Source organism: Anolis sagrei, chromosome 3 (genome assembly GCF_037176765.1).
Source record: "Anolis sagrei isolate rAnoSag1 chromosome 3, rAnoSag1.mat, whole genome shotgun sequence".
Classification (NCBI taxonomy): domain Eukaryota; kingdom Metazoa; phylum Chordata; class Lepidosauria; order Squamata; family Dactyloidae; genus Anolis; species Anolis sagrei.
The window spans coordinates 48,951,512-48,965,429 of NC_090023.1; the positions used below are offsets into that span (position 1 = coordinate 48,951,512).

At 36.7% G+C, this 13,918-nt stretch overlaps 1 protein-coding gene across 2 annotated transcripts in view; it reads left to right on the top strand.

Annotated features, from left to right (window-relative positions):
* Nucleotides 1-13,918, top strand: part of LOC132771984 (ephrin type-A receptor 3) — a 262,038-nt gene that overhangs the window by 18,553 nt on the left and 229,567 nt on the right. For both annotated transcript variants that reach the window (XM_060770622.2, XM_060770623.2), the window contains exon 2: nucleotides 8,551-8,615. In XM_060770622.2, coding sequence (XP_060626605.2) covers nucleotides 8,551-8,615 — 65 coding nt within the window. The remainder of the gene's footprint in view (nucleotides 1-8,550; nucleotides 8,616-13,918) is intronic.

Below are 13,918 nucleotides of genomic sequence, written 5' to 3' on the forward strand. Positions count from 1 at the left end.
TGTAAAGTAAAACAACTTTAGTTTTGCAAATTTAAGCATTATACTTTTATGTTTGTAGTTAGAGACTGTAAAATTTGCCTGTTCAATGAAATTCACTTTTATGCACAAATACATATTTAGTTACTTAGTTATAATATTATGGTGAATTTTCTACAGGACCTAATAAGCCATGTTGTCAACCAGGCGACTGGGAAGCACTCAGACAAAGCAATCCAGGAAAGGATGAGAGATCTAACTCTGGATCTAGTGAATTCAAACCCTTTCCAATCCTTCAAGAGAACTGCAGAAATTGCCCTTGCCAGCCTGGAGCTTGCTCTTCTAATCCCGTTGATTCTAACAAAACTCCACAAAGCCCTGTAGACAGCTTTTTCAGGTGGATAATACATCTGATGCTTCACTCCTTCTTTGTTCCATTTAGACTTGCACTGCAAATTCATGCCACTTATTAAGTTCTCAGTGAAAAACTATCCATGGCATTTTTTTAAAGTTTTTATAAATGGAAACTAAAGCAGTCTGGATCCAACCCAACATTTCTTTATTCTGTTGTTTTTATAGGATCTACTTAGCATACATTTGTGGCTACAAAAGACACTTTCAAAATGGAAACAGTAACTTAAACTTGTTTTTTAACTTATTTTTCTAAAGATGCAAAGGGATCTTGTAGCACCTTTGAGACCCAGGGTGCATCTGCATTGTAGAATTAATGCAATTGGACAACACTTGAACTGCCATGGCTCAATGCTATGGGATCCTGGGAGTTGTAGTTTGGTTGGGAACCAGCACTATTTGGTAGAAAAGGTAAAAGATCTTGTGAAACAACTCCAATGATTGATTCTATGGCATTGAACTATGGCATTAAAAGTTATGTCAAAGTGCATTGTTTCTACCCTGACAGAAAAAGAAACCTGAGAAAAAGGACCCTGAGAAAAAGAAATTGGAGGTATACATTTTTGTAGACTGAATCTTCACCATCAGATGCATGAAGTGAATTTGGTGATAATATTCTGGTCATTCTAGCTAAAGCACAGTTCCCCAAGTTTTTTTTTTAAATTGCAAGGAATGGTGCTTTGTTTAAAACTGCAAAGCAAGGTTTCTTATTTCTTTGTTCTTGTGAAGGACTACAAGAGGGGAATAGGCTCCCACAGCTTTCCATGTTTCATTTTCTCAGCAGAAAACAATAATTGCCTGCAATGTCTCAACTAAACTGTTCTCTGTGGAAGGAAGTTGGTTTTGTAACCTTGTCTTATTATAGGTCAGGTAGCCTTTGTTGCTTTCTAATACGAAAACCTTCTGGATATACCTGACATTACATCTAGTTTCCTTGGTAAATTAATGCTGGAATTTCCTTAGATTTTACATTCATTTTTCTGTTGAAGCACCAGGTTACATATTCTGCACTCTGGTTAGCAATAACATAACTATGTTGTTGCTGTCATTGTGTTTTGAACTGAAATATCATAATTTCCACAGGTATTCAGTTATGCATACAAAGCTGCTATTACAAGTTTCCAATGAGACCGATCCTTACACCACAACATAAATTCATACCAAAGGATCTTATTTTGAGTTTGCTTCAATGGTGAAGCTGGATTACCACAGAACCCGCAGGAGCCATGGTGGAAGTAGAAGTCTTAGAAAAAGAACATTATAATAATAGGCAATGTTCCTGGTTATGACGAAATGGGCCATAATTGTGCTGATGTGTTGAGGACAAACTATGCTCTTCTTTCCTGTTGTGGAAAGGATCTGGGTTACTTTTGTTTCTGGATTTTGCTAATCATGTACTTCAGACCTATACATATTTACTGTCAAGTATATGAATAGGATTACTGCGGTACACATTTCCATAGGGCTCTGTAGTCATCCCTTGGCTTATGATTTTTACCTTTTCCTTTTCTATCCTGTTGCATTGTTGTCATATCATTTGAGACTTGCTATATTTGTTCCGTTTTTGCTACTTGGACAAATAAAAAAAGGACTGGACTGAGAAATTGTACTTAGATCTACAGGTCTGGAAACCCATCTAGTCGGTTTTCATGGCTGAGCAACTATTTGAACTCTGGTCTCTACATAGCCCCATTGATTGAGAATCTGTAGATCTAAGTACAATAGTTGAACCCCCAACTTGAGTAGATCCATTGAATACATTGCTGAATAGTATGTTAACATTAATGTAAAGCTATACTAATTCTTAATACCATTGCATGTAGGCTATTGAATTTAGATAACTATGTGTCATACCATATTCGTTTTCATTTTATTTTAGTAATTCAACATTTTTCTAATGTCTACTGGAGAATTTATCTGCTTCATTTATTTCCCTTTTTTGTATACAAAGATACTCATACAGAGTCACATATTCTGTGATTACCACCCCATTTAATTCAAGATGGATGTAGGACCAAGTGCTAATGCAGAAAGCAATTGTTCAGGATTCCAGATACTCCGTTTACCACTTTTCTTCCCTGCCTCTACCGACAGACGTAGTCTTTGCTAAGCATTTTTTGGTACTTACTCTTTGGGGAGGGGAGGGGGGCTTCTATTTTTTCTGCAAAGACTGGTGTTCCTTATAGGCTGGTTAACACATTTATCTTATGTAGAGACTGTGTTATTTTGATCACACAGGGAGAAGGTCTTATTGAATACAACAATCACCAGGAATTCTGTTTTTCATCTTGTTTCAAAATTACTAGTCATTAGAGTATTTTGTCCTAATTAAAACATTTGGTCAGAGGGATTTATATCTATGTTGCCTTTATTATTTAGCAATTGATTCAACTGATCTATTCTGATTTGGACTAGGAAATGGATTTAGCACTGATTTCTAGTTTAATGCAAACATGCTATGGTTCTGCATGCCAAACAAAAAAAAAAAAGAAGAACAATGTTCAGTTTTCAACAGAAATAAGGACATCACTTAAAATTCCATATTTTTCTGATGTGAAAGGACTCATTTTTAGGGTGCATTTTGAATTAGACATTTTGTTGTTGTGTGCCATCACCTAATTTCCAGCTTAAAGTGGATCTTTTTTGACAAGACTTATTCAGGAGAAGGGCTCCCTTTGCGTTCCTCTGAGTCTAAGATAATGAACTTGCTTAAGGTCTCTAAGTGGCTGGGAGCAAATTTCAACTGTTGGATTTATGAATTAGAGGATTTTTTTTGTTTTAGAAATAGAAGTTAACATTCCCTGTGTTTTTAATGTTTGATTTTATATTGTTGTGTTGTATATTCTTTTGATTTTGCATTTTATGTATTTTGTTTGTTTTATTGTGTTTTGTGTTATATTGCTTGTATTGTATCGATGGGCATGGCCTCATGTAAGCCACACCGAGTCCCTCTGGGGGAGATGGAGCGGGGTATAAATACAGTTATTATTATTATTATTATTATTATTATTATTAAGTATTGTCATATAGTGTTGCCAAAATGGAGTGGGATAATAAAGAACAAAAATCAACAGACACTGTGAGGTTTATAGAGTTAGTTTGTGTAATTGTTTGTTTAGTAGATGTAGGTAAGTGCTCGCATAGTGTTTTTATCTTAAACGTAGTTTTAGTAGTTATATGCTAGTTTTGTGAGGTAGTTTTAGTGGTTTTATACTATGAAAATCTGCTTTCTTTGTATTGCCTTTGTTTGTCCTTTTTTAAACTTCTTAAAGAATACACACTCACACATGCACACACACACAGGTCAACTATTAAGTTCTCATGGCTGAGCAGTCATTTGAAATCTGGTCTCCAGAGTCATAGTCCTACGTATCATCCCACTGATCAGGCATTTTCAATTATTTCTAGCAATTGGGTGATAATGTTATATATGTACTCTAATAATCATCATTCTAGATATTTAAGGAATATGTTAACTACTTTAGTATATACTTTTGACACCCAAAATGTTATTTTAAGTAAGAATGTGATATATATATATATATATATATATATATATATATATATATATATAAAATAGGGCTGGGCGGTTTCGTTTGTTAATTTCATAATTCGTTATTAATTCGTTATTTTTTTGATAATGAAGCGATATTGAACCATTCAGGAGCAACTAAAAAACGAAACGAATTTTTCCAATTCATTTCCTTATTGTTTCGAAATTGTTTCGAAATTGTTTTGAAATTGTTTCGTTATTATTTCATTATTATTTCCGTATGTCTGGTGCAAGTTTTATAGTCGTCGTTTGTTTTATCAGTGATAAAAAAAATTATCACACCAACAGTCAACAACAGAGGGAGAGGGAAGCTTCAGAAGTTCCCCCTGTCCCATTTGGAGGGGTTTTTAGCGTATTGCGCAATCGTGTCCGCCATTAACGAATCAATTCATTATTGTTTCGAAATTGTTTCGTAATTTCCGAAATTTCGTAAATATCGAACTTTTTTTAAAAAAAAATTTGGAATTCTTTTTAATAACGAAACGCAAAAAACCCATAAAAACGAATCGAGTTTAGAAACAAATTTTTCTGTGGTTGGACAGCCCTAATATATAATAAAGTATAATACCCCATCATATATGTACAAGCAACTAGCTCAGTTTTTAAAACATTTTTCACTGTTCCATGATGCCTATCTTAAAAATAGTTAATCGGGAAAATGATTTAAGCTTTCAAATTGGTATGCTAACTTTCTACTGTTCGGTGCTGCTTATAGATTAAAACCTATGAACCTATTCCACTTCGTTGAAGTAATGTAATTTTTTAAAACTTTTATCATTCTTCAAGATTTATTTGGCTTCACGATGTATAATCATTCAACATCTCCTTACGTTTTTCTGTGCTGTACAATCCAGCTTGAAAAATGATTATGTGGGTCAATAGCCTTTCTGTAATATGTTATTTATCTTTTCTAACTCCGTATTAATTGCTTTTAAAAATGTTTGTTTAGCCAACAAATACTTAAATCACATCTCTTTGTAGTTAATCCATTGTTGCCATTAAACTTTGTATTTAGCTAAATAATCTTTTACACGGATTCTTAATACAATGATGGATCGTGTTGTGACATAGTGCCTATTTGTATTAATCATTTCTTCTTATGTGCCTTTGAAGAACTCACTGAGGTTGTTTTGGAGGAAAAAAACTCTGATCTAATTGCATTACCAAGATTGTCTTGTGCTAAGATTTATAGAAAGTGATAGATAGGAATAAGATCTTGGATTCCCTTGACACAAATGCTTATCACCTATTGAGCAAAATATTTTGATTATATCATACGGCTGGGGAAAACAGAGGCTTGTACTACATCTTAGCAAATGCATGTGAGAGCAATACTAACATTCTTTTACTCCATCCATCTCTTTTGATGCATTTTTTAAAAGTAGAAATTTCTTGAGTTTTTTTCCTTCTTCAAAAAAGCAACCAACATAAATACTTTAAACAGAGAGAGCCTCTTTAGAAAGTTCCATATTCTGTCAGCATCATTTTTCTCTCTCTCTTACTGGCTTAGATAGCAGTAAAAAAAAAAAGAAACAGAATAATCATTTTAAAAATTCTTCTGTTCCTTTCTTTTCAGTTTTTAAATGGTTGAAAAATAACTCTGGAATTGTTTTCATTTCAATTTTTTCCACACATAAACCTAATATGAGATTTTTTTGAAAATGTAACTCTCTCCATATAGAATAATGAAGAGAAAACAAACTACATTATTAATAGTTTTGTTTCTATTATATGATTGTCATTTCTACCCACAGTTGCATTGGTTCCCCTTCCTGATGTTTTTCATGTGTTCAAAGGAGGAACATAAAGAATATTTGTAAATTATGTTTTATCTGAATTTCCTGCTTTAGATTGGGGATTGGAGTAAATGTCCTATGGGGCCCCTTCTAAGTCTAAGATTCTAAATATTTTTGTCCCCATAAATAAAGAATGTCATGATGGCAACCAGTGAACCCCATCAAAAAATCCCCAAATGAAAATTAAATCAAAATCCGAAAGCGGTGAGATTTTTTTCCCCTATTTTTTTCCTGCCTAAACCCCCCCCCCCCCACATTCATTAAACTTGCACAAAACTTACCAAAAAAAGGATAAACAATTACTAGCAAAGGTTGTTATGATTTTAACTAGCAAACAGAAAACCATTTTATTTTATATTTATGCATGGAAATGAAATAAGTGAAGATTTAATAAGTAGGTTCTTGTGGGTTTTTTCGGGCTATAGGGCCATGTTCTAGAGGCATTTCTCCTGACGTTTCGCCTGCACCTTTGGCAAGCATCCTCAGAGGTAGTGAGGTCTGTTGGAATTAGGACAATGGGTTTATATATCTGTGGAATGGCTGGGTGGGGCAAGGAGCTCTTCCCTGCTGGAGCTAGGTGTGTTCATTTTTCCATTAGTCCTCTAAAACCTTCCAGTATGTTCTTTTAATTCCTTTCCCATTGCTTTGTCTAAGCCAAAATGTCAATTCATCCATGTCCTTGATTTCCATTATCTTATCCAACCATTCCAACTTTGAAGGAGTTTGTTCTTGTTTCTATACTTTAGCAAATGCAATTCTGGTCGCTGTTGCAAAGAAAATAATCAGTTTTTCTGTGTTAAGGTTTGATATGTTTTAATGATTTTTAAAAATATATATGCTTATTTTATTATGTATGTAAGTTTGCATGGCATCGAATCGTTGCCTTGAGTCCTTTACAGGGTTGAGAAAGGTGGGGTATAAAAAGGATAAATAAATAAGATTTACATTCTGGGTTTGACACAGAAAAAGTCTTAAAGCAAAGCAATATTCTAAAGATCTTTTTTTTTTTACTTACACTGAAATCCAATGCATAACTACTCAGAGGCAAGTCCCATTACATTTTGGAGACTCACTCCCACAGAAGTAGACTACAACTTAATGGCTGCCGAAGGGGGAAATGTTGAGAAATTTATTACAGTAGGATTTAACAAATATTATTTACAAATATAATACTAAATTCACGATGCAAAAAGAAATCCATAAAATGTCTGCCCTTGGCTCTAAATCTTAAATATTAGAAGAGAACTCTAACTATTTACGTGCTTATGTATTAATAATTCGTATTGATTTCTGTCAGTCTGGAAACTATCACAATAATTTTATTCTTCTACTATGGTATTGATTCCATCTCCCTAGTTTCCATTGAAAAATGAATGGACCTTTATGGAATCATGTGATTACTCGACAGTAATAGGATCAATATGCTTATTGTGAGAAATAGGAGAGATATCATTGTGTGGGTTTCTGTTTGTTTTTAGTGGCTGTTAAAATGTATATTTTATTGAATCTATTTTCAGCATTGATTTCAGAGTTTCAAAATGTACTTAACTGAATTTTCAATTTACATTTCAAACATGCCTTACAATATCCAACCTGGCCTTTTCTGTTGGAAGATTAGAAAACTCTTACAAAGCTGGAGGTTATCTAAGAAAGGTGTGTGTGGGGTGGGGGGGGGGCACCCTAAACTTAGCTTGAAGTAGAGGATTTCTTCCCCTGTCTAATCTTTATATACCATCCAGAAACTCAAGATATGCATAAATGAATTACACAGAAAGTAGAAAGGCAAGACTTGAGGTCGCAACATTATAGTTGCGAAGTGCAAACTCTCTTTGAAACTGCAATTTGAATCTTCTTGTAGCACTCACCTGCAAATATAGTTTTTACACACGGAGCCAAGTTTCAGGCATTTTGGGAAGAGTGGTAAAGTGGAATGTGTGCAGCTGATAAGGGCAGTTTTATTTTCACCCTGCAGAAATTCACTTGGAGGTAGTTAGTTCCAATGCTTTGTTTTGCTTTGATTGCTCTACTTTCTTTATCTACGAGAGTTTAACTACCTTTTGGAGGTAAATCATTGCAATAACAAATAGATAATGAATTACCATTTGCCATAATGGAAACCTTACTATGTTCTGTTGTGATTTTAACATAGAATATGGGTTGCTGTGAGTTTGCTGGGCTGTATGGCCATGTTCCAGAAGCATTCTCTCCTGATATTTCGCCCACATCTATGGCAGGCATCCTCAGAGGTTGTGAGGTTTGTTGAAAACTAGGCAAGTGAGGTTTACATATCTGTGGAATGTCCAGGGTGGGAGAAAGAACTCTTGTCAGCTTGAGGCAAGTGTGAATGTTGTAATTGGCCATCTTGATTAGCATTTAATAGCCTAGCAGCTTCAAAGCCTGGCTAGAGAGAATGCTTCTGGAACATGGCCATACAGCCCAGAAAACTCTCAGCAAACCAGTGATTCCGGCCATGAAAGCCTTCAACAACACATAATTAGAATAACATTTTATGTCATAACTGTAACTTCTTTTGGTTACATTTGTGAGTGATCTCAGTCATTACAAATATGTAGTAATGCAAGCTAGTGATCTCTAGCATTTCAAAAAGAATTCAATTAATTTGAACAACAAAATAATGTTTGCAAAATGTTTGTCTTCATAACTGACTATTTTTATGGGCCTTGGAAAAGCAATCACAACTAATTACTTTTTGAAGGAACATTCCAAGTTGTGTTTTAATGCCAAACCAAACAAACTAAAACTAACTGAACAGAAGCAGACAAACTCCTTCATCTTTTTTCATTCTTTTCACAGTTAATCTGCTGGATTCAAAAGCATTTCAGGGAGAGCTGGGCTGGATTTCCTATCCATCGCATGGGGTAAGTTAGTCCATAAAAAAGGAAATAATGCTTTTAACCATAGTCTCCTTCTTCCATCATACCAAGCTAGAACATAGTGCCTTGTCGTTGTGGCTTTTTTCCCTCATCTTTATATGGATTAGAATATAAAAGCACGGAGCAGCAGTATATGTCCACTAAAAAATTGTATGTATTTTCCATGCATATTTTTCTTCCCAACATACATGCTTCTGTCCACATTTTCCTAATATAATTTGTAAATGCATTTCTCATAGACTGAAATGTTTTTGTGTGTATTCTTAAAATGTATGCATATTGTAAATTTGTTTAGTTAAAATGTGTGCATGTAACTGACAGTTACATGCCTTTTTGTCTGTTTCTGGACACTGTGTATTATGAGAGAGTTTCAGTTCAAGTTGGTTTTGCATTCCTGGACCTGTGAAGTGAATTGAGACTGATGCAAATGGAGGGAACCAGCTCCATCGGGAATAATTTTATAACAGAGAGATACATTCCAATGGAACTGAAGTCACCAAAGAGTTAGCAATTTTACATGCTACTAATTTTAAAGATGGTTTACCTTTTTCTGGCTAGATAAATGTGTGGATATTCTTCAGAGTGACCAGAAGTGGAGATTATATGCCAGTTACGTTTCAGAGTAGCATTCAGAACAACTGGTTAAAACGTGCTGTGCTTTCTCCAGCAGTTTTCTCTAGGAATAAAAAGCACATCTGGATTGAGAAAGGCAACAGATCTCCTGTTGTGTCTTCTTGAAGCAGGTGCAGGGGGAAGACCAGGAGGAGAAGCAGCTTGCCTCCTGCTGTGCCCCTTCTAGCAGGTGCAGAGGAAACATCAGTAGGAAGGGCAACACATTTTCCCATTGTGTTGTCTCCAGCAGGTTTGCCAAGCGAAGAAAGTTGATTATCCACCCTACCTAAACTATCATAGAAGCTCCTTTCAAACCCAAACTCCAAGAGTCAAGCTGTTTCTTCCCCTCACACCCCCTTCTAAGCAAGCAAATGAAACTCTTTACTACAACTGATGTCAAGATTTGAGTTTCTCTCCCCTCTCAAGCCCCCACTGCACAGCAGGCAAAGGAAGATCCTTTCTATCAGCAATGCCAAAACGGCAGTTGCTGTTTGCCCCTTCCCACTCCCCAGCCTAAGTAGATGAATGAAAATTGGTTCAGTAAGCTTTCCATATCACAGAAAACTGTAAGCCAAAACTCCAGACATTCTCACTCTTTCATCTTTACCCTCTTGTTCCTCTCACCTTTTTTCCTTGCATTCCTGCTTCACCCAATAGCATATGTGCACAGGGAGAGTTATGCACTGTGGGTTAGACACTGTTTTAGGTTTTGTTTTTTATAAAAAAATTATGTTATTACTTTCAGAAATGGAGAGGGCAAGACACTAGTACATCTTCTCTTTATTGCTGCCAAATGTGGAGCTTGTTTTCAAAAGTACCAAATCCATCTGAACAAATTTTAGAAGAATTGAAAAAACATGTTGAATCTATTGCTATAAAATACATTTTCCAAACCCTTTACTAAAGTGATTTCATACATTTTGATAGTTTTGATCTGTACATCATATTCTACTCCTAGCGAACAATGTGCTGCCACCTATAAGTATTTTTTTTTTATTTTTGGGAGATTTGGGACCTTTTAGAAAGAAACTCCACAAATGGAGTAATTGTTCCAAACTAGCCTCCTACACAATCACTAACTGAGTTTTGGTTTAGTTTTGCAGACTTTCAGTTTTGCTCTTTTTGAAGGCGCTTTTAATCCTTGGTTGTGCTCTCTTTCTCTGTTGTGGCTTTTGGCCACAAATGGAAACAGCAGAAAGAGGCAAATCAGCTGGCACAGACTGGAAGCAGAGTATCATGGGAATCATAGGAAACAGAAATGCATATTAAGCTATTACAGAAACTGTTATGTCTCATACAGCATACTGCTTAGTTGTATGGAAACCTGTTTTGACCTGGGTACATTTGAGCAGCGCATGCTGTTTCTATCTATTGATCTTTCTTGGAATCAGAGAAGTCTAAATCTCTGTACAATGCATATTATCTTAGAGTTATCTATGTGTGTTCTACAAACCTCATGTACACCAAGATTTCTCATGCCAAGACAAGTGTGCTCTGTTACTTTTATTGAATTGAATAGCAAAACATCCCTAGATTTTAATGAAGCAGAAGTACAGTATATTTAAGTTTAAGTTCTTCTTGTTCATCTATTCTAGTTTGAAAAATTGGGCTGTTGAAGGAAGTAGTATTCAGAAAGTGAAAAGAGGTACGCAGGAAAGACAATATTTCCCTGGCATTTTACTTCTACTATATTAATTAAAACTCTGCCGAATACACATCTGTCTGAAGCCTAACTAAAATATGAACTTAAACTTCAGAGGAAAAGCATTATAATAAAGATGTCACATCGTATTGAAACATTGCTAATAGCACTATGGTGATTTATAAGCCAAAGTTAATAGAGCTACACTCAAAGCTGTGACTCACAAATGAGGGTGTTGGTATGATGCCAGCCAAGTTCCAAGACACAGCAATATATCCCCATCACGACCCATAAGTGCCAATATGCTGAGGCAGGTTACTTTCATTGGTATAAAAAGTCCCCTTTCCGGTCTCCCCAGCTGAATGCACTCTATAAAGATCCTTCGTGTACATTATTTTATTTGCACTACACACAAGGGTTAATTGTTGAGAGCAGAAAAGGTAGGTTTTGGTTTGGCTGCTTCGAGATTCTCAAGTTATTTTTTCATTACTGACTTGATTTGCAGCTATGCAAAGTCCATGAATATTCATGTTGTGTTTTACCCTTATTTGTATTCACAAATTTGCGTTCCACTTGATAACTCTCCAGTGTTAGCACTTTAACCTGGATTCAATATTATCACTCTCAAAGAATGCCATAGTTTCTTTCTCCCTCGCAGCTATCTCCCCTCATTTATAATATTAGCATCTGTATCACAATGATTATCTGGTTAAGCTCATTCAAGTCTTTAGGGAGTCTGGACCATTTTCTTCCACACACACACACACACACACACACACACACAAAGTCAAAGAAACAACTATTAAAAAGTGAAATAGCCCCATTAACTTCTACTTGATTGCAGAGTCCACAGAGACAATATCCTGCACCAACACCTGCATTTGTGCAATTTTCATGCTGTCAATCATTCAAATTTGTGGAGGGGTCTGGGAAATAAGATCATGCAATCTTTGCCAAGCACATTATTGATATGCTGATTAAGCATAACACAACTGATTATTAGCTGCAATTCACATAAATTACAGCAGTGCAGATGTAGGAGAGTAAGAGCAAAAAACCCAAGTCTCTTCAATCAATAGTACAGATCTGAGCACATTCATCTAGGATACAAGTAGTGAAGGGGGGTGACACTTTACTTATTCATATGATCAGTTGCCTTGCTTCTATTTCAATTTGTTTAGCTACATGTCAAGTTCTATGACATGTAAGGCAAAAATTGGCAAAATTTTTTCAGGCAAAAATTGGTATGATAAGAAACAAAGATGGCAGGGACCTAACAGAAGCTGAAGAGATCAAGAGAAGGTGGCGAGACTATACAGAAGATCTGTATAGGAAGGATAATAATATTGAGGATAGTTTTGACGGTGTGGTGAATGAATTAGAACCAGACATCCTGAGGAGTGAGGTTGAATGGGCCTTAAGAAGCATTGCTAACAACAAGGCAGCAGGAGACGACGGGATCCCAGCTGAACTGTTTAAAATCTTAAAAGATGATGCTGTCAAGGTGATGCATGCCATTTGCCAGCAAATATGGAAAACACAAGAATGGCCATCAGACTGGAAAAAATCAACTTATATCCCCATACCAAAAAAGGGAAATGCGAAAGACTGCTCAAACTTCCGTACAGTGGCCCTTATTTCTCATGCCAGTAAGGTAATGCTCAAGATCCTGCAAGGAAGACTCCAGCAATACATGGAGCGAGAGTTGCCAGATGTTCAAGCTGGGTTTAGAAAAGGCAGAGGAACGAGAGACCAAATTGCCAATATCCGCTGGATAATGGAGAAAGGCAGGGAGTTTCAGAAAAACATCTACTTCTGCTTCATTGACTATTCTAAAGCCTTTGACTGTGTGGATCATAATAAATTGTGGCAAGTTCTTAGTGGGATGGGCATCCCAAGCCACCTTGTCTCTCTCCTGAGGAATCTGTACAAGGACCAAGTAGCAACAGTAAGAACTGACCACGGAACAACAGACTGGTTCAAGATTGGGAAAGGCGTACGGCAAGGCTGCATCCTCTCACCCAACCTTTTTAACTTGTATGCAGAACACATCATGCGATGTGCGGGGCTGGATGAATGCAAAGCTGGGGTGAAAATTGCTGGAAGAAACATTAACAAGCTCAGATATGCAGATGACACCACTCTGATGGCCAAAAGCGAGGAGGAGCTGAGGAGCCTTCTAATCAAGGTGAAAGAAGAAAGCGCAAAAGCCGGGTTGCAGCTAAACGTCAAAAAAACCAAGATTATGGCAACAAGAATGATTGACAACTGGAAAATAGAGGGAGAAACCGTGGAGGCCGTGACAGACTTTGTATTTCTAGGTGCAAAGATTACTGCAGATGCAGACTGTGGCCAGGAAATCAGAAGACGCTTACTTCTTGGGAGGAGAGCAATGTCCAGTCTCGATAAAATAATAAAGAGTAGAGACATCAGACTGGCAACAAAGATCCGCCTAGTCCAAGCCATGGTCTTCCCTGTAGTAACCTACGGATGTGAGAGCTGGACCTTAGGGAAGGCTGAGCGAAGGAAGATCGATGCTTTTGAGTTGTGGTGTTGGAGGAAAGTTCTGAGAGTGCCTTGGACTGCGAGAAGATCCAACCAGTCCATCCTCCAGGAAATAAAGCCTGACTGCTCACTGGAGGGAAAGATACTAGAGACAAAGTTGAAGTACTTTGGCCACATCATGAGGAGACAGGAAAGCCTAGAGAAGACAATTATGCTGGGGAAAGTGGAAGGCAAAAGGAAAAGGGGCCGACCAAGGGCAAGATGGATGGATGGCATCCTTGAAGTGACTGGACTGACTTTGAGGGAGCTGGGGGTGGTAACGGCCGACAGGGAGCTCTGGCGTGGGCTGGTCCATGAGGTCACGAAGAGTCGGAGACGACTGAACGAATGAACAACAAGTTCTATGCCTAAACTGCTCATAGACTATCTGCAATGTATACATTACTGTCTTCTTCTTCTTCTTCTTCTTCTTCTTCCTTTTCCTCTTCCTCTTCCTCTTCCTCTTCTTCTTCCTTTTCCTCTTCTTCCT